General features: G+C 65.8%; 9 protein-coding genes across 9 annotated transcripts; 4 read left to right on the top strand and 5 right to left on the bottom strand.

Annotated features, from left to right (window-relative positions):
- Positions 1–71: 71 nt before the first annotated feature.
- On the bottom strand, positions 72–2569 carry Q8F55_002541 (uncharacterized protein; the record flags this gene model as incomplete). The annotated part of the gene is made up of 5 exons (XM_069351135.1): positions 72–524; positions 570–1826; positions 1865–2050; positions 2094–2205; positions 2280–2569. 5 exons carry the CDS (start codon positions 2567–2569, stop codon positions 72–74), a joined length of 2298 nt encoding a protein of 765 aa, XP_069211521.1.
- A 575-nt stretch (positions 2570–3144) lies between these two features.
- On the top strand, positions 3145–4299 carry Q8F55_002540 (uncharacterized protein; the record flags this gene model as incomplete). Its single annotated transcript, XM_069351134.1, has 6 exons — positions 3145–3203; positions 3290–3309; positions 3361–3467; positions 3535–3647; positions 3844–4046; positions 4103–4299. The coding sequence occupies 6 exons, from the start codon at positions 3145–3147 to the stop codon at positions 4297–4299; spliced, it is 699 nt and encodes a 232-aa protein (XP_069211520.1).
- A 2003-nt stretch (positions 4300–6302) lies between these two features.
- Q8F55_002539 (uncharacterized protein) lies at positions 6303–7256 on the top strand (the record flags this gene model as incomplete). The annotated part of the gene is made up of 4 exons (XM_069351133.1): positions 6303–6308; positions 6370–6417; positions 6464–7181; positions 7234–7256. 4 exons carry the CDS (start codon positions 6303–6305, stop codon positions 7254–7256), a joined length of 795 nt encoding a protein of 264 aa, XP_069211519.1.
- Positions 7257–7730: 474 nt separating this feature from the next.
- SDH3 (cytochrome b subunit of succinate dehydrogenase, Sdh3p) lies at positions 7731–8589 on the top strand (the record flags this gene model as incomplete). The annotated part of the gene is made up of 4 exons (XM_069351132.1): positions 7731–7776; positions 7844–7880; positions 7978–8327; positions 8501–8589. 4 exons carry the CDS (start codon positions 7731–7733, stop codon positions 8587–8589), a joined length of 522 nt encoding a protein of 173 aa, XP_069211518.1.
- Positions 8590–8857: 268 nt separating this feature from the next.
- On the bottom strand, positions 8858–9735 carry Q8F55_002537 (uncharacterized protein; the record flags this gene model as incomplete). The annotated part of the gene is made up of 2 exons (XM_069351131.1): positions 8858–9447; positions 9483–9735. The coding sequence occupies 2 exons, from the start codon at positions 9733–9735 to the stop codon at positions 8858–8860; spliced, it is 843 nt and encodes a 280-aa protein (XP_069211517.1).
- Positions 9736–9868: 133 nt separating this feature from the next.
- Positions 9869–11091, top strand: Q8F55_002536 (uncharacterized protein; the record flags this gene model as incomplete). The annotated part of the gene is made up of 3 exons (XM_069351130.1): positions 9869–9975; positions 10048–10577; positions 10613–11091. The coding sequence occupies 3 exons, from the start codon at positions 9869–9871 to the stop codon at positions 11089–11091; spliced, it is 1116 nt and encodes a 371-aa protein (XP_069211516.1).
- Positions 11092–11223: 132 nt separating this feature from the next.
- On the bottom strand, positions 11224–12332 carry Q8F55_002535 (uncharacterized protein; the record flags this gene model as incomplete). The annotated part of the gene is made up of 4 exons (XM_069351129.1): positions 11224–11437; positions 11488–11656; positions 11853–12084; positions 12156–12332. 4 exons carry the CDS (start codon positions 12330–12332, stop codon positions 11224–11226), a joined length of 792 nt encoding a protein of 263 aa, XP_069211515.1.
- Positions 12333–12739: 407 nt separating this feature from the next.
- Q8F55_002534 (uncharacterized protein) lies at positions 12740–16287 on the bottom strand (the record flags this gene model as incomplete). The annotated part of the gene is made up of 3 exons (XM_069351128.1): positions 12740–15170; positions 15288–15373; positions 15499–16287. 3 exons carry the CDS (start codon positions 16285–16287, stop codon positions 12740–12742), a joined length of 3306 nt encoding a protein of 1101 aa, XP_069211514.1.
- A 2247-nt stretch (positions 16288–18534) lies between these two features.
- Positions 18535–21476, bottom strand: GCN5 (histone acetyltransferase; the record flags this gene model as incomplete). The annotated part of the gene is made up of 5 exons (XM_069351127.1): positions 18535–18725; positions 18807–18955; positions 19007–19164; positions 19222–20364; positions 20547–21476. 5 exons carry the CDS (start codon positions 21474–21476, stop codon positions 18535–18537), a joined length of 2571 nt encoding a protein of 856 aa, XP_069211513.1.
- Positions 21477–21529: the final 53 nt, after the last annotated feature.

Here is a 21529-nt window from a genome sequence, read left to right as displayed (position 1 = left end):
ACCGCTACTGTACACTCTTGTATACATCGATGTAAACCCTGGCGAAACGGTGGCACCCAGCCCCACTACGACTACGACGTAAACTCCGGCCGCGCGTAGGCGTACACTCGCAACGCCCGCTCGGCGTCGGTAAGGCTCGAGTCCTTCTTGCCCGTGACGAGGTACAGCTCGGGCGGCGATGGCCCGGCGTGCGCCGTCTTGCCGACGGCGAACCGGTTCTGCGGCGTCTGCCCATACACGGCCGTCACGACAGTGTCGGCCGTGAGCGCCTGGCGCAGATCGACGAGGATGGCCGAGTCGCTCGGCTCCAGCGTGCCGCCGCTCTGTTCAGTCACCTGTCCAGAGTGGTAGACTGCTGGGTTTGGCGGCGGGGCCTTCGGGTCAGCGGGCTTGGTCTCGGCCCGGCTTCCCTGCGTGTCTAGCAGCGACGGCAGCTTGGAGTGCAGCGCCATGGTGGCGCTCGACAACGGGAGATCGTGCTCCTCGGCATCGGGGAATACGACGTAAACGAGCCATCCGTCGCGCTGGCGGTGTCAGTACCGCTCACATCACACGGCCGATCTACTCACCACGGTCCAAACGAGCCTGCGCCGCGCCTGACCCAGCCACACTGTCCTTGGCGTCCACGACACCTCAATGATCTGGGTATTTGCGACCGCATCTTGCAGCGATGACAGCTCAACTGCGGTCTGTGAGACCTGCGACGCGGACGCGGCGACAGACGCCGTGTCAGACGCACCATCCTGGTCTGGAGGATCGTCGGGTGTGGGTTCCGAAAGTTGTGTTGGGGGTGATGGCGTCGGTTCGACCGGGGAAGCCGGAGCCGCTGGTGGCTCGGGCACGGCAGCTTCTGGCTCGGCTCCTTCTGGTGGTTCTGACGGGTCGGAGGTTGTCGTTGCGGCTGGTGTCGGCTCTATTGGCGGTTCGTCTGCGGCCTCCTTGCCACCCTCAGCCTCCTTAGTGTCGTCGTCCGCGGCGTCACCACCGCTGTCCGCCGCCTTTCCATCCTCAGCGGCCTTCCCTTCCACCTCCTTCCCCTCAGCAGAGTCACGAGGCGGCGTGGCCTCCCCCGCCGTCTTTCCACCGATGCCTAACGCGGCACCCATGCTCCCCACTGCCTCGCCTAATCCCCCAAGCCCGAGGCTTGGCCAGCGCGACTTTTGCGAGCTGGACGAGGACGCAGACGCTGATGCCGCTTCCTCCGTCGCGATGCGTCCAGCAGCTGGCACAGGCACCGGAACTGGCTGTGTCGGCGACGCGGCGCGCGTGGTCGACGCGGACGGCGCCGCGCTGCCGAGCCCCACCCAGGCCAGGTTGACGCCCCAGCTCGTTTTCCTCGGCTCTGGCGCAACGGGCGATGCGGGCTTTGGGTCCGGCGGGGTCTCTGTCCTGGTGTGTTTCTTGCGCCCAAACGAGAACCCGAGCGACTGGCGCGCCTCTGCCTTGCTCTCAGCAGAGGCGATCACGGGTGGGGGTAGCGTCTTGCCAACAACGCCAGTGAGGAACCTCGCGAGCGCGGCCGCCTCGGCCAGAGGCGGGTCGTACCCGATGCTCATGAGCGGGCCTTCGGCGCGCACGATCCCGACGGTCGAGCCTTCGGGAATCTCCGCGCGGTGGGCGTACTTGCCCAGGCTCTTTGTGAGCGGCTTGACCAGGTCGTCGTCTGTCGTCGGAAAGCCGCCTAGCCACGATGCCAGCGGCGATGGCGAACCGGGGTGCACAAACTCCGACTCGAACCCAAAGGCGAAGCGCGTCCAGAACTTTTCCAGCAGGGACGAGAATGCCGATGTTGGGGGAAGGTGGGACGAGAGTGTCGAGTGGAAGAGCTGCGCGTCAGATACCAGAGACGCCAGCGCAAACTTACCACAAAGTCGTCGTAGCCTCTCTGCAGCGCGTCCACCAGCATGCGGTCCGAGAAGTTCTGCAGCGGCACGCGCGTGTCCTCCTTCGGCGGTGCCTCCTTCTTCGGCGGCGCGTCCTTCTTTGGTGGCGCGTCCTTCTGAGCCGGCGCCGGGGTCGCCTCACCGGGCCCAAGCGCGAGGGTCACGCACTGCGGCGTCAGTTGGACTGTTTCTCAGCAGTTGCCCACGCACAATGTAGATGAACCAGTTTGGCTCGGGCGAGTAGACGATCAGGCGCGACTTGTGGCTGTGGACGCCCCAGTAGAGGGGCTCGTCTGGCGGGTGGTCGTCCTTTGCGATCATGCTGAAGGTCAGCCTGGCCCAAGCCCTGCGCCTGCGAGCGCGCCGCGTCGCGTCGCCGAGCTCTGCGCGACTCACTCGGCGAACCCGATCAGCCCCTTGGCCAGCCCGACCTGGCGGAGCATCTTGTCCCTGCTAACGCCGCCGGCATCGCGCGAGGTGTAGAACACGATCTGGGCGGCTTCGCGAAGGTCATCCTCGAGCTCTTTCTCGCGCGCGCGTTCTCCCGGGTCGGTGGGTGGGGCGGCGGCGCCGTTATCGGCGGGAGCTCGTCGTGGGCCGTCTGCAAGGACGAGGGTTGGGTTGAAGATTACAAAGTGTGCGAGCGCTGCGGGGACGGGCGGCAAGGCGGTTTGGGCGGGCGCCATGTCGTCGTTGTCGTCGTCGTCCCCTATGCGTCGTGGTTGTGGTGGGTGGTGGGTGGTGGGTGGTGGGTTGAGTGGTGGTAGGGCTGGGTGAGTAGTGTGCCTGATGGATTGGGTGACACTGACGTCGTGATGGACAGTGAGTGACGCTGACGCCGACGGCGACGGACCACGGCGGACCGGTGACCGTGACCGAGGGAAGGCGAGGAAGGCGGCGGCAGGGCTGGAGGGCGGAACCAGACCCGCCCGCCCCGCCCGCCTGGCTGGCTGACGGATCACACTTTACCGGCTTATTCACAACACGTCCACTCAGGCACACTCTGTCGCCACTCCACTCCCGCGCCTGGCTGCCTGCCTGGCGCCTGGCTGGCTGGCTGGTGCCGCCCGCCCCGCGGGTCGGCCGGGCACTGACCGACCTGACCGAAGGGGCAAAGGAAAGGCAGCGAGGCGACTGCCCAGCTGCGACAAGGCAACCGACCCAACTTATCTTTGCATGCACCTCGTTTCTTCTCAACACATTCCCCCCGCCCCCTCTGCATACACCACGCATCACCACACTCGTCGACACTGCGCGCATCATGTTGGACGCAAGGACAAAGAGGATTTACCTCGTGCGCCACGCCCAGGCAGTACACAAGTGGGTCAAATCTTCCAGGCAGTCGTGTGGCCTTATCGGCGCCGCGACCCACCTGCACCTGGAGTGCGCAATGCTGACCACAACAGCGTCGTCAGCGACTGGGACAGTACGTCGCCTAGATCACATCCTGCATGCACCCAGCTCACCCCCTCTTCAGTCGCAGACGCAAACCTCACGCGCATCGGACGGTTGCAAGCCACCAGACTGCACCCCGCGACGCGTGACACGCTCCAGCAGACGGCCGAATTGTTGGTCTCGTCTCCAGTAAGTAATAGTTTGACTCCGGCTTTCCGATCTACCGGCCTTCCCGTTTTCGTGCTCATACCACCAGCTGCGCCGAACGATGGAAACCACCCTCCTCGCCTTCCCCGACCTCAAGTCTCGCCTCGAGGCCGAGCGCAAGCAGGGCGTCGTCCTGCTCGACCTTGCACAAGAAGTCTCAGAGTGAGTAGAGTCCTCGCTTGGGTGGCAATTCGATGGTGTCAGCGTTTGGTATCATGCCCCGTAATTCGTAGTGCGGGTTGCCGTGTCGGGGTTTGATCGGCCGCGACCAATACCCTGGCAACTGCCGCATCCCAAATCACCACCCCCACACCCACTGCCGCAACAAACGCTGACTTGGCGTTTCCCGCCCAATCAGCTTGCCCTGCGACACTCCAACGTTCCCATTGTCCGAGCTTGAGGAGTCAAACGATGCCCAGTTCCGTAACGCCGGCCTCGACTTCTCGACCCTCTCGCCAGACTACGCGACCAAGCAGGGCATCTTTGACCCCGACCGCGCGGCGGAGCGCGCCCGCGTCCTGCGTCAGTGGCTTCGCGACCGGCCTGAGCGCGAGATTGTTTGTGAGTGGCGCGGGTGGAACTTGGCAGTGACGCGGGCACGAGCTGACCGCGCGCAGTGGTGGCACACGGCGACATTCTGCGGTACATGGTTGACGGGTACCACTCGTCGCGCAAGTGGAACAACACGGAAGTGCGCGAGTTTGGGTTTGCATCGCAGGACGACGGCGACGCGTTGTTGGTCGAGCGCGACAGCGTGACGCCGAGCCCGGCGTCGAGTGTCATGTCGTCGAGCCCGACGCCGAGCAACCTGTAACGGATGGCGCAGCCACGAGAGCCTTGACGGCACACTCCGCCCGCCACCGCACAGCACGCCGCAGAGCACGCCAGCAGCGTCCCGCGCCTCGCTCGTCGAGGAGCCGCACCAATTTGGACGGACGGCTGCTGCGCCACCGCCGCCGCGCAACCCGCGCCCCGCGCCTCGCGCCTTGATGGTGCGACGGCTCCTGTATCCTAGACACGAGTCTAGAGCCTGTATTGTATGCATAGCGATCGTCACACTGGTGGCGGAGTGAGGCTGAGTGAGGCCGCTGAGTGAAGCCACCGGTGGTCATGTTCAGCCACCTACGTGTCGAGGCGTGTGGTATTGTGGCCAACACCACGCCGATATCGCGGCGTGGCACGCCACCGCCACGCGCCCGCCTGACGTGGGGTGACACTCACTGGGCACCGCCGCATGCCGCTCCGCTCGACCACCCACTCGCGCCGAACGAGAAACGACGGCCGAGTCCCAGGCAGCCCGCCCCGCCTGCAGGGCTCCTCGCGGGCACTGCGCCGGGCCGGGCGTGTAGCGCGGCCAAAACGGGTTCGACAGGTCCACCTCGCGCGGCGTCTCGGGCCGGCGCTTTGAACAGCCACCACGCGGGGCCGCGTCGAGCGCCAGATGCCGGCCGTGGCGAGCTATCGCCTCGACGTGTTGGGTCTGCGCATGCCCTTTGCGAGGGCCTGCCGCTCCGCTGCCTGCTTTCGGCGCCCGATCAGTGCGAGCCGAGGTAGTATTTGCGGGATCGGCCACGGGCGAGGGGATGGGGAAGCGATTGGATGGGCCAGCGACGCGCCGGTAGCGAGCACGCCCACGCCGAGGGAGACGTGTCGACCACGTCCTGCACAATCAGTCGCGCGGGCGCAGACGCAGGCGCAGGCGTCGCCGCACGTCCGTCAACATGCCGCCGCAAACCAGGCCCGCGTCGCGCTCGTGTTGCCTTGCTCGGAAGCAATCGCTGCGTCACTGCCTGCTGGCCTGGCCTCTTTCTGGCCGCCCTAGAGGCGGTGTGCGACGGTGTGCGACGAGCGAGCTGTTGCGTGCCGCCGCGACGTCATAGCCACGACCCACGACATGACGTGACGCCCGGCCCGCTGCGTGAATTAATTCCAACGCTGCCACATGGCGGCTGTTTGCTTGTGCTGCGTTGCATCGGCGCATGGCCAGAGGCGCGCCGTATGTACCGATGGAAAGGTGATGGGGGCCGAGGGGAGGGAGCTGCTAGTGGCTAGCTTGCGATGACGCCGGCACAAGTTGGTGGTGCTGCTGCTGCGCGGCTTGGGGCATTCAGTCGCGGGCACGTCACGGAGCGAGGTGGATTCCCCTGGCGATCTGCCAGGTTGCTCGCAGTGTTCACACAGAGTGCACTGAGACAGATGCCCCCGAGCTGCGGGGGGGTTGGGGGAGATGGCACAAACGTGCTGCTGCCGGCGTGCTGCATGTGCTGTTGTCGTGCTGTCGCTAGGAGTGCCAGTGCCAGAATTACCCTCTGCCCTCGCGCCCTGGCAATCGAAAACACGCAGCGTTTATTTCCAGTCGTTGCTGCTGCTGCTGCTACCGGCGTGACTTTGAATGTGCTGCGCTGCGTGAGGCCATCAGGGCGGACGTCATACGCAATAGTGTCGTGGGGGGTGACAGGGCAGGGGGAAAGTACAGCAGCTGGCAAGGCCGAGGCATGAGACGAGAAGCTTGTTCCAGAGGCAGCCATCGAGGCAAACAGACAGCGCGTCGACGCCAGGTCTGCCCGCCTCGCCTGCCTGCCCCAGGTCGAGAGTCGCTACTCTACTCGCCTCCTCGCTCCTGCCCCTTCTGACGTCTGACGCTTGTCTTGGGCCGGAGCACGACACGCAGCGGCACCAGCAACCCACCCCCATCGCGCAGAGCACGTCAAGCTGCACAACTGCCCCACCCCCAAGTGGTATATAAACCCCGCCGCTGGCCTCGCCTCCCCCCCATCCACTCTTCCCACCTCATCACATCGCACCAACACATCCACAATGTCTGTGAGTAGCCCCGGGCCCTCGCTCTGCACTCTACCTCCCCCGCCCCCGCTCACACACTCAGAACTTCCTCGACAACCTCAAGGACAAGGCCCAGCAGGTCGGCGACAAGGTGAGTGACGTCATCCACCACCCACCACGTTCGCTAACCCACCCAGCTCAACCCCAACACTGGCGGCGGCGTCGGCAACCAGAGCAACCAGTACGGCGGCAACAACAACAACGACAGCTACGGCTCGGGCAACAACGACAGCTACGGCTCGGGCAACACCGGCAACAACAGCTACGGCTCGTCGGGCCGCGACACCAGCGACAGCTACGGCTCTGGCAACACTGGCTCGGGCGGCTTTGGCTCGTCCGGCCGCCAGGACGACTCGTACGGCTCGGGCGGTGGCCTCTCGGGCCGCCAGTCCGGCAACACCGGCAGCGGCGGCTTCGGCTCGTCCGACAACGACAGCTACGGCTCTGGCGGTGGCCTCTCGGGCCGCCAGTCGGGCAACACTGGCTCTGGCGGCTTCGGCTCGTCCACCGACGACAGCTACGGCTCGGGCGGTGGCCTCTCTGGCCGCCAGTCTGGCAACACGGGCAGCGGCGGCTTCGGCTCGTCCACCGACGACAGCTACGGCTCCGGCGGCGGCCTCTCGGGCCGCCAGCAGGGCTCGGGCGGCTTCGGCGGCAACGACGACTCGTTCGGCTCGGGCGGTGGCCTCGGCGGTGGTCGCCAGCAGGGCCAGGGCGGCTTCGGCGGCAACGACGACTCGTTCGGCTCGGGCGGCGGCCTCGGCGGCGGTGCTCGCCAGCAGGGCCAGGGCGGCTTTGGCGGCAACCAGGGCGGCCAGGGTGGCTTCGGCGGCAACCAGGGCAGCGGCGGCTTTGGTGAGTGTGGCGTGGGCGGCGGCACCGGGGACGCAACTGACACGACACCCAGGCGGCAACAACAACGACTACTAGGTTGATAGCGTCGTCGTAGTAGTGGAGTAGCAAAATGTGAACGGAAAGAAGAAGAACTGTACACGATGTTTATGAACGTGTTAAACTTGTTGAGAGTCACGGGGTGGGGGTTGCTGCTGTCGTCGAGCTCGACGCGGGAGATGAGGTCGAGGTCGAGTGCGACCGCGTCGAGCACCACTGCCACATCCACCACCGTGCGCCACCGCCTAGTGTGCAGAGCCAGAGCCAGTCGTGGACGCACCACGTGACCCGCCATCCGCCCGCCTCGGCCCTGTCGGATTTCTACGGAGCGGAGCAACTCGGGCGGCCCAGCTCCAAATTTGCTCCCGTCGCCCACCGGCCATACACCCACCGCCAATAGGCTACGACGTAAACCATTGCAGCGAGGCGAGGCGACAACGACGACCGCATCGACGACAGCTTGAACGACCCGACAGCGACTCGACTGCTCCTCTCGCCGCATCACCACTCACCATGTCGTTCATCGCCCGTCCCTCGCTCCTCCGCGCCGTCGGCACTGGTAAGTTGCGTCGAGCCTCGCGAGCGAGGCGACGAGCCCTCTTCACACGACACAGCTCACACCACAGCGCCCGCGCTCCGCGCGACCCTCCTCGGCTCGAGGCGGTGAGTCTGGTGTTGGCGGCGGCGGCAGGCAGCAGCGCCGCTGCCGTCGCCGCCGCTGTCCTCGCGCTTCGCGCTCGGACGCTGACAGCGACCGCAGCTTCGTCTCCACCGAAAAGCTCAACGAGCTCGAGAACCTCAAGCTGCTCAACACGCAGCGCCTGGCGCGCCCGCGCTCGCCCGACCTCACAATCTACCGCCCGCAGATCACGATGGTCGCGTCGGGCCTGCACCGCATCACGGGCGTGGCCATCGGCGGCGCCTTCTACGCCGCGGCCCTCGTCTACCTCCTGCACCCGATCTACCCGGCCATCGACTCGGCCCACCTCATCGACTTCTTCCACGGCCTGCCGACGCTCGCCAAGGGCAGCCTCAAGGCGCTTGTTGCGTTCCCGCTCACGTACCACTCGTTCAACGGCATCCGCCACCTCATGTGGGATGTTGGAAAGGGTGAGTTGGCCCGAGCGCCGCGCGGAGCGCGGGGCGAGGTTGTTGTGGCGGGGCATGGTGCGGTGCGCGGCGGGATAGCCATCGGAGCGCAGCCGCTATGCCAGCTTCCCCCCGCCTCGCCGCTCGCACGCTGCGCGTGCTCACGACGCTCACGACTCGGCTAACACTCCCAGGCCTCACCATCAAGGGCGTCTACGTCTCGGGCTACGCCGTCTTCGCGGCCACGGCCGTCGCGACCCTCTACCTCGCCTTTGGCCTCTAAAACTGACGTTGACGTGACGCGGTGGTGTAGTGGGCAGCAGCGACAGCAGCCTTTGTAACGGTAGCGATGCGACGACATGCAGCAAGCGGCAGCGCCGCAGTGCCGCTGCAGGCGGCCCTGCGAGCGTGGTGTGTTGGGACGGAGCGGCGTGAGTGGCGTGAGCGGGGCAGTAGGGGTGCATTGCAGCGACGCCTGCCATGATCGCGGACATCCATACACTCGATATTCTAGTACTCGTACACCGCGCCCCCGCGCCCCCGCGCCCACGCTACCTGAACCACGCGTTGACCCCCACGCCCGGCTCGAGCCCGACAGCAGAGTGCCACCACCCCTCGGGGATGAGCACCGAGTCGCCCGGGCCAAGACGGGCCTCGCACGCGCCGTCGAGTTCAAACGCGGCGCGCAGTGCCGCCGTCCACATGTCCCTCTCGGCCACGTCCAAGCCCTCAAGCCCGGCGCCTGCGCCCTCGCCCTCGCCGAGCAGCGCGCCAACCGCGACCGGCAGCCTGCTCGTGTTCCCCCTCCGCGCGCTCGTCTCAAACACGGCCGCCGCGGCCCCCTCCCCCCGGCCCGGAGGGAGGAGGTGGAACACCTTGCTCCCCGCCACTTGGGTATACAGCCCGACGTTGGGGTCCCTGTGGAACGGGGTAAAGCTGCCCGCGGGCCCGACCCACAGGTTGCGCGCGTACACGTCGCGCCTAGCGCCGGAGGTGTAGTGCTCGAGCGGGGGGCACGCGGCGGCGAGGGCCGGCGACGAGGGCGAGTCGAGCAGGTCGGACTGGGCGAGGTATCCGACCGGCAGGGACGCGGGGTCGGAGGAGGGTATCTTGCCCAGCACGAACGCGTCGAGGAACAGCCCTGCGGCGTCAGCTGGAGCCTGGGGGGGAGCGTACCAAAGCCCATGGTCTGCCGTCGCCACGCGGGGTCGAGGTACCCCCGTCCCCTGGGCGCGAGCTCGACGTCGACGGCGGCGTGCTCGCCCACCTGGGCGCGGAGGGGGCCGAACTCTGGCTCCTGCCAAGCGCGCGCGGGCCAGTGCGCCGCGAGGCCGGGGAGGAGGAGGGGGCGCGGCGAGGCGGCAGCGAGGTGCGCGCGCAGCGCGGCGGGCGTGAGGGAGGGGACTGTCTGCGCGGCGCGTATCCGCATGGCGGGGGGAGGGCAGAGAGGACGAGTGGGTGGTCGGGTGAGTGCTGGAGGCGACGCCGGGTGGAGGTAGCCAGCTGGACGGCGACACAACAACGGCTCGGCTCGCCCAAATCAGTCCGTCAACTCCCCCGCCATGACCGCCGCGCTCACTCCAGACCAGGCCCGCGCGCTCTGGGACGCCGGGTGCTTCGCCGTGCTCACCGGCCTGCCCGAGGGGAGCGAGTATGGGATTGACGGGGTGTGAGTCGGCGTGGCTTCCTCGGCTTGCGTCCCCCTCCCCCTCCCCCTCCCCCTCCCACTGACATCGCGCAGGTTCAACGCCGTAAAGGCCTTCTCCGGAACCAAGTTCCTCCCACCAGGCCTGCACATTCTCACATGGGCGCCGCCCTCAGGCGCGGCCTCGACCCTCCCCCTGCGCTCAGGCTACGTGCACTACTTTCGCCCGCGGGAGCGGATCGCGCTGGCCTGGGACAGCAGCAACGAGGACGTCGGCGCGCCGCGTACCGACGTGAGCGACGCCGAGCTGCGCGCCCTCGACCCAGGGCTCGCGCCGTACCCCTTCGCCCAGCTCGCGTCCTGGAAGGCGCTCTCGGGCGCCGTGACGCCGGCGATCGTGCAGCGCGTGCTGGGCGACGGGCGCGTCGATGGCCTCGCCGGCGCCGAGGGGGAAACCGACCCCGAGGTCGCGGCGCTGGCCGGCGCTGCTGGCCCGCTGCGTAGCCTCCACTTTCCGGTGTTCGACCTCAAGCGCAGCTGGCGCGACGGCGCGACGGGGGACGACAGGACCAAGTGGGTCGCGGACAAGAGCGTGCTCTGGGAGCAGGTGGTCGCCGACGTCGGCGGTGAGTAGGGAGGGGGATGCAGCGCTAACTCGCAGGCCCGGCCGCCCTCCTCGGCACCCTCCAGCTCGCCTTCATCCTCGTGCTCAACATCTGGTCCTGGGCCGCGCTGGGCGCGTACCGCCGGCTGCTGGTGCTCCTCACGCGGTCAGCGAGCGCGACGGCGGCGCCGGAATCGCACGGCGCGGGCGCGCAGGCGCGCGAAGTGTCGATCGACCTCGTGACGACGCTGGCCGCCCAGCTCGACGCGCTCCCGCTCACCGCGTTCCAGACCGAGCTGCCCGACCTCGACGTGTTTTACCAGGACGAGCTGGAGGCCCTGCGCAAGAGCCTCGGGAGGGCGCTGGGCTCGCCAGGCTGGTGGGCGCTGGCGCCGCGCCTCCGCGCGGCGTGGGCCGGCCTCGAGAAGAGCGCGGGGAGGTTTGGGTGGGCGCTCGGCCCGCTGCCTGCCGGCGACGAGGACTCGGACGAGGACGACGAGGATGGGGAGTACGCGCCGGTGGTTGTGGAGACGTAGCGGGGGGCGGGGGGATGTAGTGTGGGCGTGATGTAGTGCAGAGACCCCTCGCCTCGCCCTGCCCCAGACTAGAATGCAATGCAGTGTACCATGTATCCTCTACGACTACAGCAGCCACATCTCCAGCAGCCACTACAGCAGCCACGGCACGACGGCTCTCCGCTCGGCGGGGTAGTCGTCAAACGTGCGGCGGTACCACGCGTGTCCGCGCACCGCGCGCGGCGCCATGGCGCTGACCTCGGCGAGGACGAACGCCCACGGCGCGGCGAGCATGACGCCGGGGAAGAGGGGCGTGGAGGTGAGGACCTGGGGGGACAGGGCGATGGCGTAGCCTGTCCACTCGAGCCTGGGGAGCGCCGCGTCAGCGGCGCGGGTCGGCGGGAGTCGCCAACTCACCACTCGCAAAAGTAGTTTGGGAAGGAGATGAGCGCGAACAGCCCGCCGAGGGGCACCTTGTACCGTCCGCCCTGGGCCGCGGCCTTGCGCGTCGGCGCGTCGATCTGGGGGGACACGAGGCGGTGGCCCGGGGCGCGGCGGAGGTCGTGGAGGATTTCGTCGTGGTAGACTGCGCCGAGCGACCGAGGGCAGCGAGGGAGCGAGGCGGCGAGGCAGCGGCAAGAGCGAGTACAGCGAGCCGATAGTATGAGCAAGCCGAGCAAGAGCAAGTCGCACGCGTCAGCACGCCGCCTCCCCCAACCCAGCACCCACCGTTCCCGGCAAATCCCACAAGCCACACCCCCACACCGAGGCGGAACACCCACCCCGCCGCGGGGGGAAGTAGACCAGCTCCCTCGCCAACAGACTCGCATTCAGCGCGTTGAACGCCGCGCCAGACGCCACGACGACGGCGTGCAGCGGCGCGCGTGCCGGCGCCAGCAGGAGCGGAGAGACGAACGCGCGGTGGGCGTAGTGCACGAGGTAGAGCGCGGTGAGGAGGCGGGCCGGGCCGTGGGGGGCGCCGATGGCGAGGAACGTGCCGAGGAAGGTGAGGGGCTAGCCGTCAGCACTTTAATACCCCAACCCACGGCGCGCGGCTCGCTGCGCTCGCCGCCCGCCGCACTCACCGCGACCGCCTCCATCATCACCCACGCCCTATTCCCCGACACATTCCCCCACACGTTCTTTGCAAACTTGCCAAACGGCGCGTCAAAGCACCACAGCGTCAGCGGCGCGTGCAGCGGCATGACGTGGAAGCCGGCCAGGAGGGCGTAGTACAGCCAGGTTGGGCTGGCTTCGGTCATGGTGGGTTAGTGTGCGTTGCGAGGTGGGTCGTGTTGTCGTTGTTGACTTGGGGTTTGGCGTCGCGCGCGGTCGCTTGGACGGGCGCGCCTCCACCGCCCAGCTAGATCTCGCCAAGTACACTCCACCTTGTGGCTCCGCCTCCGGCTCCAAGAATAGTCGACACTGCGAGCCCAAGCCCGATGCACTCGCTTCGCTCGTGCATCGCGTCCTATTCATGCATACATCGACAAGACAATGCCACTCTATACAGCGATGGCCCCCGCCACCTACAAGCTACTTGACTTCTTTCTCCACACGACAGGTATGTCTATTGCGGTTATAAACAGTTGGGTTGTGTTTGTTGATTCTTGTTGATTCGATCCAGGCATGCTGCTGCTATGTTACACAATGTGGAGCTCTCCTCCGCTTACACAGGCGCAGCCTGCATCGGCATCACGCCGTTCGACCCGTCGCCGTCCATCTTGACGTGGAACATGGACGCCCAGATCTGCGACAGCGGCTCGGCCGCGTTCGCCGGGTTGCCCTGGCTGCTCATCCCGTACGGCGCGTTGATGGTCGGGTCAGCAGCAGACATCTGCCACGGCTGCAGGAACGGCAGGTCGGAAGTGCGGCGCCGCGGTGGCGCCTGGCGCGCCGGCACCTGGTCGGCGCTCAGCCCGTCGTGAGTCGCGAGGCCCAGCCCCTCGACAGTGTCCGCCACCGGCACCTGCGACATCTGCGGCGGGAACGACGGCACCGACGGGTCGACGGCAAAGCCCGGGAAGATGGGCGCGGGCGACGGGTGCGGTGCCGCACCCAGCGGGTTGTTGGGGCTCGGCCGCTGCTGCATCGGGCTGGTGCGATGCTGCTGCGTCGCAGCCGTCGCGAGCTTCTCGAGCTGCGCGAGGCCTGCACACAGGTCGCCCTGCACCGGGTGCATGACGTTCCAGTTGCTCTTGCGTCCCTCAAAGATCTGAATGGCGTTGCGCAGGTCCTGCAGGCACTGCTCGGCAATCTGCGTGCCCGGGTCGCGCACCACGAGGAAGGCGCACACCGTGCCCGCGTGGAAGGCGCGGTACGACATGGTCCACCACGACCACACAATGCTGCTCTTGGTCCGCGACATGACAGCGTACGCGTTGAGAATGATGTGCGCCGCGCGGTAGCACAGGTCGGCCGACTCGGGGTACTCGGTTGGGTCGGCGCGCAGATAGGGCCGGTGGAGGATGAGCACGAGCATAAACGTCTTGACGGCGAGCGCGAGCGTCTGGTTGATCTGGGCGCGGCTGCGCGAGTGAATGTACTCGTCCGGGTTGTCCTCGGGCTCAAAGCGCATGCCACGGGGCACGTGAGCGTACCACTCGAAGATGTCGCGGCCGAGGCGGATCGCGTCCTCGTACGTGTTGCTCGTCGCCGACATTGGGAAAAGGTCCTGGTTCTGCGTTGAAGCGGGGAACCAGCCCATAAAGTCCTGACGCGCGACCCGCGGGTCGACGTGGAACACGCGGTTGAGCAGGTCGAGGCTCGGGAGCGTGAGCTGGAAGTAGGCGGCGTGGAAGGTCTCCTCGGTCACCTCGGACGACAACGCGTTGCTCGTCGGTCCGATGGCGAGCGCGCTACCAGGCTCCTCCGAGAGCATGTCGTCGGGGCGATCCATGGGCAGCTTGCAGGTCCAGTAGTTTGTCACTGCTGGGCGGCCGTACGATACGCAGAGGAGGCAGTCGAGGCCGACGACCGACCACCACACGCGGCGGCGGACCTCAGCATCGAGCAGCGAGATCTTGGGGTCCCAAGTCGTGGGGTCCACGTGCAGGCCGATGGCGATGCACTGGCGGACGAGGGAAGCCGTAAGGCTCCAAGCATCCGCGGCACGCTCGCTGTGGATCAGGTAGATGTTGACGAGGATCTGCGACTGGATGGTGGCGATAGTCGGGTTGGCCAGGAATGAACACAGACGCAGGGCCTGGAACGCGGCAGAGAGGTACAGCTCGCTCTGGAGTCTGCTGCTCGTCGTGTCCTTGCCATTGTGGGCGCTCATGTTGACGACGGGCGATGTCGCGGCGCTGTTGCCCGAGTGGCCGAAAATCTCACCAATACTCGCGCGGACCATGCTGCCGAGCGAGCAGACCATGACGAAGAGGGAGAGATTGGCCAGGGGCTGGCTGCGCTTCTCCGACGTCGGGAGGGCAAAGAAGGCGCGGTAGTCTTCGACCAGGGTAGGGAGGTGCCAGGCCTTGAAGAGAACGCCAATCTCGTCGAGGAACGCCGTGAGCAGCAGCTCTGCCTCCTCGGACGTCGGGAGGAGGCCAACAATCTCGTCGATAAAGTTCTCGTGGCTCCAGATCGTGGTGAAGGGGAACGTGTTGCGCGTGCTGCCAAACCAGCCCTTGAACGCAGTGTCCTCGGGCATGTTCATGAGCTCGTCCGTGTTGACGCTGGGGTTGCCACGGCCTGCGAGGATCTCGCGGAGCCGGCGAAGCATGGGCTTGCCGGCGGGAGCGCCGAGGAAGGCCTGGCGGCCAGTGTTGTCCGAGACCATCTCCTCGCCAGCGAGTGCGTTGGCCGAGTACGGCTCTGCATAGTGGTCTCGGCGGCCACTGGTCGACGACGCCGTGGGCGATGTCTCGGAGATTGGCTGGTTTCCGGTATCGCCCTTCTTGAACCGCGTGTAGCGCTCCGCAATACCCTTGCGGTTGTTGTCAACAAGGCCGGGTGATGACTGGTGCGAGTTTGTGGTGGCGGCGGCGGCGGCAGAGGCGTTGCGCGGTGGGTGGCGCTGGCGCAGCTCACGAACCACCTGCTCGAGCTCCGCAATGCGTCGACGCAGGCGGTCCGTCTCGATGACCTCTGGGTCGTTCCTGTGATGGTGTGAGTCATTAACCAATGTGGCAAAGTTGGAGCCACAGCCAGGTTGCTAGGCAGGCGGTGATTTTTTTGGGTGCGCTCCACAACTCGGCCTGGTGGCAAATACTCACAGGTCACGCTGCTCATCGACCTCGTACACGCATGATCCGGTGAGACCGAGTGCCGTGCATCGGCCGCATGGGCGCTTTCTGTCGCACTGATGCACTGTCAGCGATTGTATTGTGGTTTTCAGGAGTGCAGCAACAATGGAGCGCCAGGTGACCTTTGGTGCCAGCCACGCGTGCCACCCTGAAGGGCTGCAGCTGCAGCTCCACTACTTACCTTGCGCTTGTGGTTGTGACAGGGCACACAACTACGAATAGTGCGATTGCGCTTGCGCTTGCGGTGGTCGACCTTGTCCTCTGGGTCGTCATCGTCTGGGGACGTCTTGTTCAATCCCCGGAGCTGGCCGGCCTGTGGAGCGACGTCGAGCATGTTGCCTGCCGTGCCAGGGCGGACGGCATTGTCCGCGTCAGAGGGCTGGGATAGGTGGCCGTTTGGGCGCTTGTCGTCGCCTCGACGGCCGGCGCCACCGCCGGTACGCCCGGGTATGCTACCCTCGTTATCAGACATGGCGGCGCCCCAGCTCATGGAGGGGCCCATTCCAATGTAGGGCATCTCGACAGGGGGGAAGGCGGCGGCGACCGTGCCGTTGCTATTCGTGTGCTGGTGCGAGTAGTACCGCCCGTTGCCTGGCGCCACCTGGGGGGGCGATGAGCGGTTGAGGAGGGATTGCTGGGCTGCCGCAACGACTGCAGCGGCCGAGGGATCGTCGTAGCCGCCGATACCAATGTTGGGCATCATTGGCTGGCCAAACGACTGGGCGGCTGCCGCAGCATTTGTCTGCTGCTGCTGCTGTTGCTGCTGCTGCTGCCATGGCTGGGGCGTTGGGGCCTGATACGATGGAGCGAGCCTAGAGGGGCCGTAGTCTGCTGCATTTGCAGCTGCGCCGAGCTGCTGGAGGTGTGGAGCCTGGTCGTGTGGCGGCTGGAGGTGAGGAGGTAAACGGCCTGGACCACGTCCAACATTGTTGAAAGGGGGGTTCATGAGCAGGGTCGCTGCTGGTGGCATGAGCTGGTGGTGGGGTGTGATGCAGACACGAGTGTGCGCGTGGTGAGGCGGGTGTAGGTGCAGGTGTAGGTGTAGGTCGAGGTCGAGGGTGGAGATCTAGACCTGGGGTGAAACCGTCGCGGTAGCCGAGGTTGTTGTGATGATGTCGGTGTTGGACGAGGTAGTCGCGGCTCGACTGATAGCGATAGCGAGTGTGAGAGGTCAAGCGGGGTTGATGCGGTCCAAGGTGTAGTCGCGCGAGTCGACGAGTAGGAGATGTAGTTGGTTGAGGATGATAACGATGAGAAGGGGATTGAGCGGAGGTAGGGGGGGTTGATGGCGATAGATGTAGAAATACGACGAGGCTTCAGTGGATGTGTCTTGTTTTTTCACGTGTCGCCAAGCGCCTGGGGGGCAAGCAACAGCTGGAGCAGGTCGCGCCGCGCAGCAGAGAGCGAGGAGCGCGCGAGCAAGAAAAAAAAAATCAAAAAATTCCTTGGCAATGGAGGTTGTGGAGTGGAGCTGGAAGATCTTCGAGTTGGGAAGAGAGGTACGGGGCGCCGGATGGGGGGGATCAGCGTTGCGTAACGTCGTGTGTGTGCGAGTTGCGTGTCCGGCGACGCTGCTCGCCCGAATGGAACAAGGTTGGCCCGAAGGCTGGGGCAGCGAGCGGGCGGGCGGGCGGGCGGGCGGGCAGTGTCGGCTGGGGTGACGACGACGAGGAGGACGAGGGAGTGAGGTGAGATGAGTTTGTGCAGCGTCATGGGTTGTTGGCCTGGGTGGGTGGGTCCGCCGGTACTCACCCTGCTCTCCCGTGGAGCGTAGTGTAGTGGCCGGCGCCGGCGCGCATGACCCAAGGGGCCGGGTTGCGTTATTGGCGCGGGTTGGTGCTGCCCAACTGCCCAGCCAGCCTTATTGTTGTCCTGGCCCTTTGTTTTCCCTGCGCCGGATGACTGCCAGGCTGCCAGGCGGCGGTGGCGGCCCCTGGCTGAGGTGATGAGCGGAGAGGGAGGCTGCTTGCACGCAGCGGCGTCTGCTCTCTCTCTCTGCCTGTTCCTGGCCTAATGATCGGGCTGACCGGCCCTCCGCCGTCGCTCGTCGCTCGCTCCGTCGTCGACGTACAAACCCGGTGCCAGGAGCCGCATCACGTCACCTGCCCATCCCCCCTCCCCTGCTCCCAGGCCACCTGCTCGTCGGTGCATCCGACCCCCCCCCCCCCCCGACGCCACGCCCGCCCGCTGGGCCCCCGCGGTCAGCTGCCCAGCCCAGGAACCCTTGCGTCGGGTCAGTCCCCGCCCTGACGCTCCACACTGCCGGCACCGTCATCACATGTGCCCACACGGCGGCACTTGCCACTCGCTCGTACTCTTCGGATGCAGAGTTTGCCAGCTGCAAAGCTGCGGCTGCGGCGGCGACTGCGGCTAGCGGGCGGGGGGAGAGGAAGAACTGGCAGGCGAAGAGTTGAGGCTGGACTCGACGTCGATCCCCCAGCTGCTTGTGCTTGCTTGCCCACCTCGAGGACGACGACTGGAACGAGCGCCGGCGACCGAGCGAGGCGAGTCGAGTGCTCTCGCTCCCCCAGCGTCGGGAGAGACGCCGGCCGGGCGCCGCTCCCACAGACTCGTTGTGCCTATTCCAGCGAGCGCAGGAGCCACCCCCCGCGCCCTCCCCAAGGTGGGAGTCGCCCCCTCCCCCCGCGTCGTGTCTCCTTGTCATGCTGCGTGGCCATGACGCTCAGACACACTGCCACGACAGCGCAGTGCACGACGCTGACGGCGACTGACGCCGCGCCGACGCCGAGACGCAGTAGCCTCCGAGGCAGCTGCTTCCATTCCGCACCCCACAGTGACCAGATCCATCCCATATTACCACCTCGCACGCACGCTTGCGTCGCACACTACTCGGTCAAATTCCAATCACCGTATACCAACGTCACGGCGGGAACGACGGCGTCTTGGCAACTGCCATCCCGGCGGCCACCACCATGCTGGATAAATGTGCCTGGCTCTATGCATTCGACTGGTAATACTACATCGATTCCATGGACTGTCGCTGTCTTGCCATATGACGTCGGGCAGCCCGCCGTTTGGGTTACTCCGCAAAACAAGGAACACGAAGAGCCTGACGTCAGAGTCCAGGCCCAGCCTCTTGCCTCCCTCCTCCCTCCTCGCTCGCTCGCTCGTTCGGCAGCGGGCCTCCCCGCCCGCCCGCCCGCTTGCCAAAATCCAAATCACCAGGCGGCAACTTTGGCAACGCGTTTGGTTTGTCCTACGCCATGGCTTGCCGTCTCTTGAGAATGCGGTCCAGCGATCGCTCCAACTTGTTGGCAAGATTGGCGTACTGGTTCTTCTCCCCATTGTATTGGCGGCAGTTTGCAAAAATAAGCCTTGCGTCGGCCTCAAAGTCGTCGATCGACATGTAATGGTTGTTGTCCAGCTTGTACTCCATCGTAGACAGATCTGCGGTATGTTAGCGTCCACCTCCGTCATACCGAGGATTGCATCCTCGGATCCTCGGATTGCAAAACAAAAATTCCTCACCCATGGGGTTCTTGATGACAGAGTAGTAGTCTGTGACGACTCCGCTGTCCACAGGCTTGACAAACGGCCACGCTGATGGGTCGTTTTGCAGGTCGTTGAGCACCTGTTGCAGCAGCGCGTGGTGGGGGCTTCGCTTCGGTTGGCGCAGTCTGAGAACACAGGGTCAGCGCTGCCATGAGGCGCTCACCGACGCCACGCACATTTCATCTAAGTCGGGGCTCCAGCCACTCTCCGCCAGCCCAGGGATGTCTTCCTTGCTCAGGCGGATCTCCTGCCCTGGTTTCCTGTTCTTGAACACCTCAAGCCCCGTTCGGACGACATGTGACTGCGAGATCGTTCGGATCTTGGCCAAGATCGCCTGCACTCTTATCAGCTGACTGCTCTTCCAAGGCACTTGCGCAGCAGCGCCACTTACCGCCTTCTGGTCTGCCAGCATCTGGTGCACCTCGGCGTACTTGACCTGCGGCAGCATCGAGCACTGCATGATCGTTCCGCCTTCGTAGTCTTTGATGTAGCCCACCCACCGCTCGCGCGGGTAGTTGATCTCCTTGGTGAAGCCCTGCTTCTTAAAGTAGCCGACCGCATAGTTGTCGGCGTACGTGAGGAAGTGGTTGATTGTGGGGTGCGCCTTGCGCACATGATCCTTGAGGGCGTTCATCAGGTGCGAACCGTAACCCTTGACCTGCTCCGACGAGTCGACGGCGCAGAAGACAATCTCGGCAAACCCGCGGCTTTCGAACGGGCGGTAGCAGATGCCGCCAACGACCTTCCATCCGCGTTTGACGATCGGCATCGAGATGTGGTTCTTGTCCAGCACGAGACGCGTAATGTACTCGCGCGGCATCTTGGGCAGCTGCTTCTGGAAGAGGTTCTTGAGACCAATGAGCAGGACAGTCGCCACCGGCGTCGGGTTGCGCGACGACACGACCGGCAGCGTAATCTCCGAGGCATGCTGCTCAATCATGGCCGGGCGGAGCGGGAGCTGGGGTAACTCGATGCCGTTCCACATGACCACCTGCTCGTCCGTCTCGCCGTCGCCTCCGCCTGCAATCTTGTTCTCGCGCTGGCGTTCCTTCTCCTTGATCTCGGCGCGTCGGCGGCGTTCGCGGTCGTCGAGCTCGGGTCGTCTCGCAACGGCAAGGGGCGTGTCCTCGTCGTCTTCGTCGTCATCGCCTTCAGCGGCAGGCGCGCCGCCGGCAGGCACGGTGCCCAATGTGCGCGTCTTGCCAGGCCGCGCGCCACCCTTGGCAGGTCCCTTTCCAGCGTGCTTCTCTCCAGTGCCGTTTGCCCCAGCGCCATCGGCGGCGGCTGCCACGTCGTCGCCAGTCTTGTTCTCGTCTGGCTCTGCCGTCGTGCGCGATCGCTTGCGGGGGCGGCCATCTTCGTCCTCGCCAGCTTCGTCGTCAAAGGGGGTACCGTTCTCGGTCATGTCGTAGGCGCTTGGGAGTGGAGCAGCTGGGCGCTTGCCGGATGGTCGCACAAACTGAGTCAACTGCCTGTAGAGAGACTCTGTTGACTCGAGGTGAGGAGTAGGGAAGGTGGTTAAAGCGTCTTCGTCCTGGTTGATGTCAGTTGAGTCAACACGCGGGCGGTGGGCGGCGAGCGGCGAGCGGCGGGCGGCGATGATGGGTGCGGTGCGCCCCAGTCAACACTGGGGGACGCCGTCACCACCTTCCCTCCCATTTCCCCCTTTCACCCACCCCTCCCCCGTCTGCCCTCTGCCGCACCCCCATCACTCACCTGCAACAGCTCTTCGATACGCCCAACAACCTTCTCGCGCCGTCTCTTCTCAACGTCCGGCACGTCGCCAAAGACGTGGCCCTCGTCCCCCTCCCACGAGTGCGTGCACTTGCCGCACGCTCGCCACCAGCCTTCCTCGGTACGCAGCTTGCTGTCGTCGTCGTCGCCGTCGCCGCCGCCATTCGCCGCGGCGTCCATGTCGACGTCGTTGGCGGCAATGTCGAGGACGACCTTGCTTCCTGATGGCGGCTCGAGACCCGAGCAGTCGCAGCCGTCAATGGTGCACGCGACAAACCGTGCGACTTTGAAGGCGCGTTGGCGCTCGGACACGGTCGTAATATCCTCCACCGCCGGAGGGTATCGGAATGGCCGCGACGGTGCGGGCGGTGCGACAGCCTCGGGTTTCGCACTCTCCTCATCACCATCTTCCTCGTCGTCGTCGTCTTCTTCCTCTTCTTCCTCTTCCTCCTCTTCCTCCTCCTCATCCTCTTCACCCCCTTCTTCGTCGTCGTCGTCATCGTCCTCCTCACCCTCCTCATCGTCGTCCTCTTCCTCCTCCTCGCCATCCTCCTCTTCCTCCTCCTCCTCGTCTGCCTCGGCCTCAGCTTCTGCTTCGGCCTCGACCTCGGCCTCCATCTCCTCGTCGCCATCCTCGCCGACTACCTCCTCGGTGTCGTCGCCTACCTCCTGCGTCGCGGGGGCCTCGTCATCCGGCACCTCGTCCGCGTCGATGGAGATCTCGCCGAGGTCATCCTCGCCCAACGTGACGTCGAGCGGCGTAACGGGCGTCCCATCCTCATTGCCAAAGTCGAGAGACGCCTGCGAACGGACGGGTGATAAGGATGACGAAGAGGGAGACGAGGCCGGGTTGGATTCCGATGGCGCCGGTGGAGGCGTTGGCGTTTTGCGTCGGCTCCGTCTGCCCGGCATGGTGTTATGCACAAGCAATGGGTTATGGGTAGGTCCTAGTATACAGTTATGCC

This window comes from Vanrija albida, assembly GCF_041260175.1.
Source record: "Vanrija albida strain AlHP1 chromosome Unknown contig_2, whole genome shotgun sequence".
Taxonomy (NCBI): Eukaryota; Fungi; Basidiomycota; class Tremellomycetes; order Trichosporonales; family Trichosporonaceae; genus Vanrija; species Vanrija albida.
This window is presented reverse-complemented; position numbering and strand designations above follow the sequence as displayed.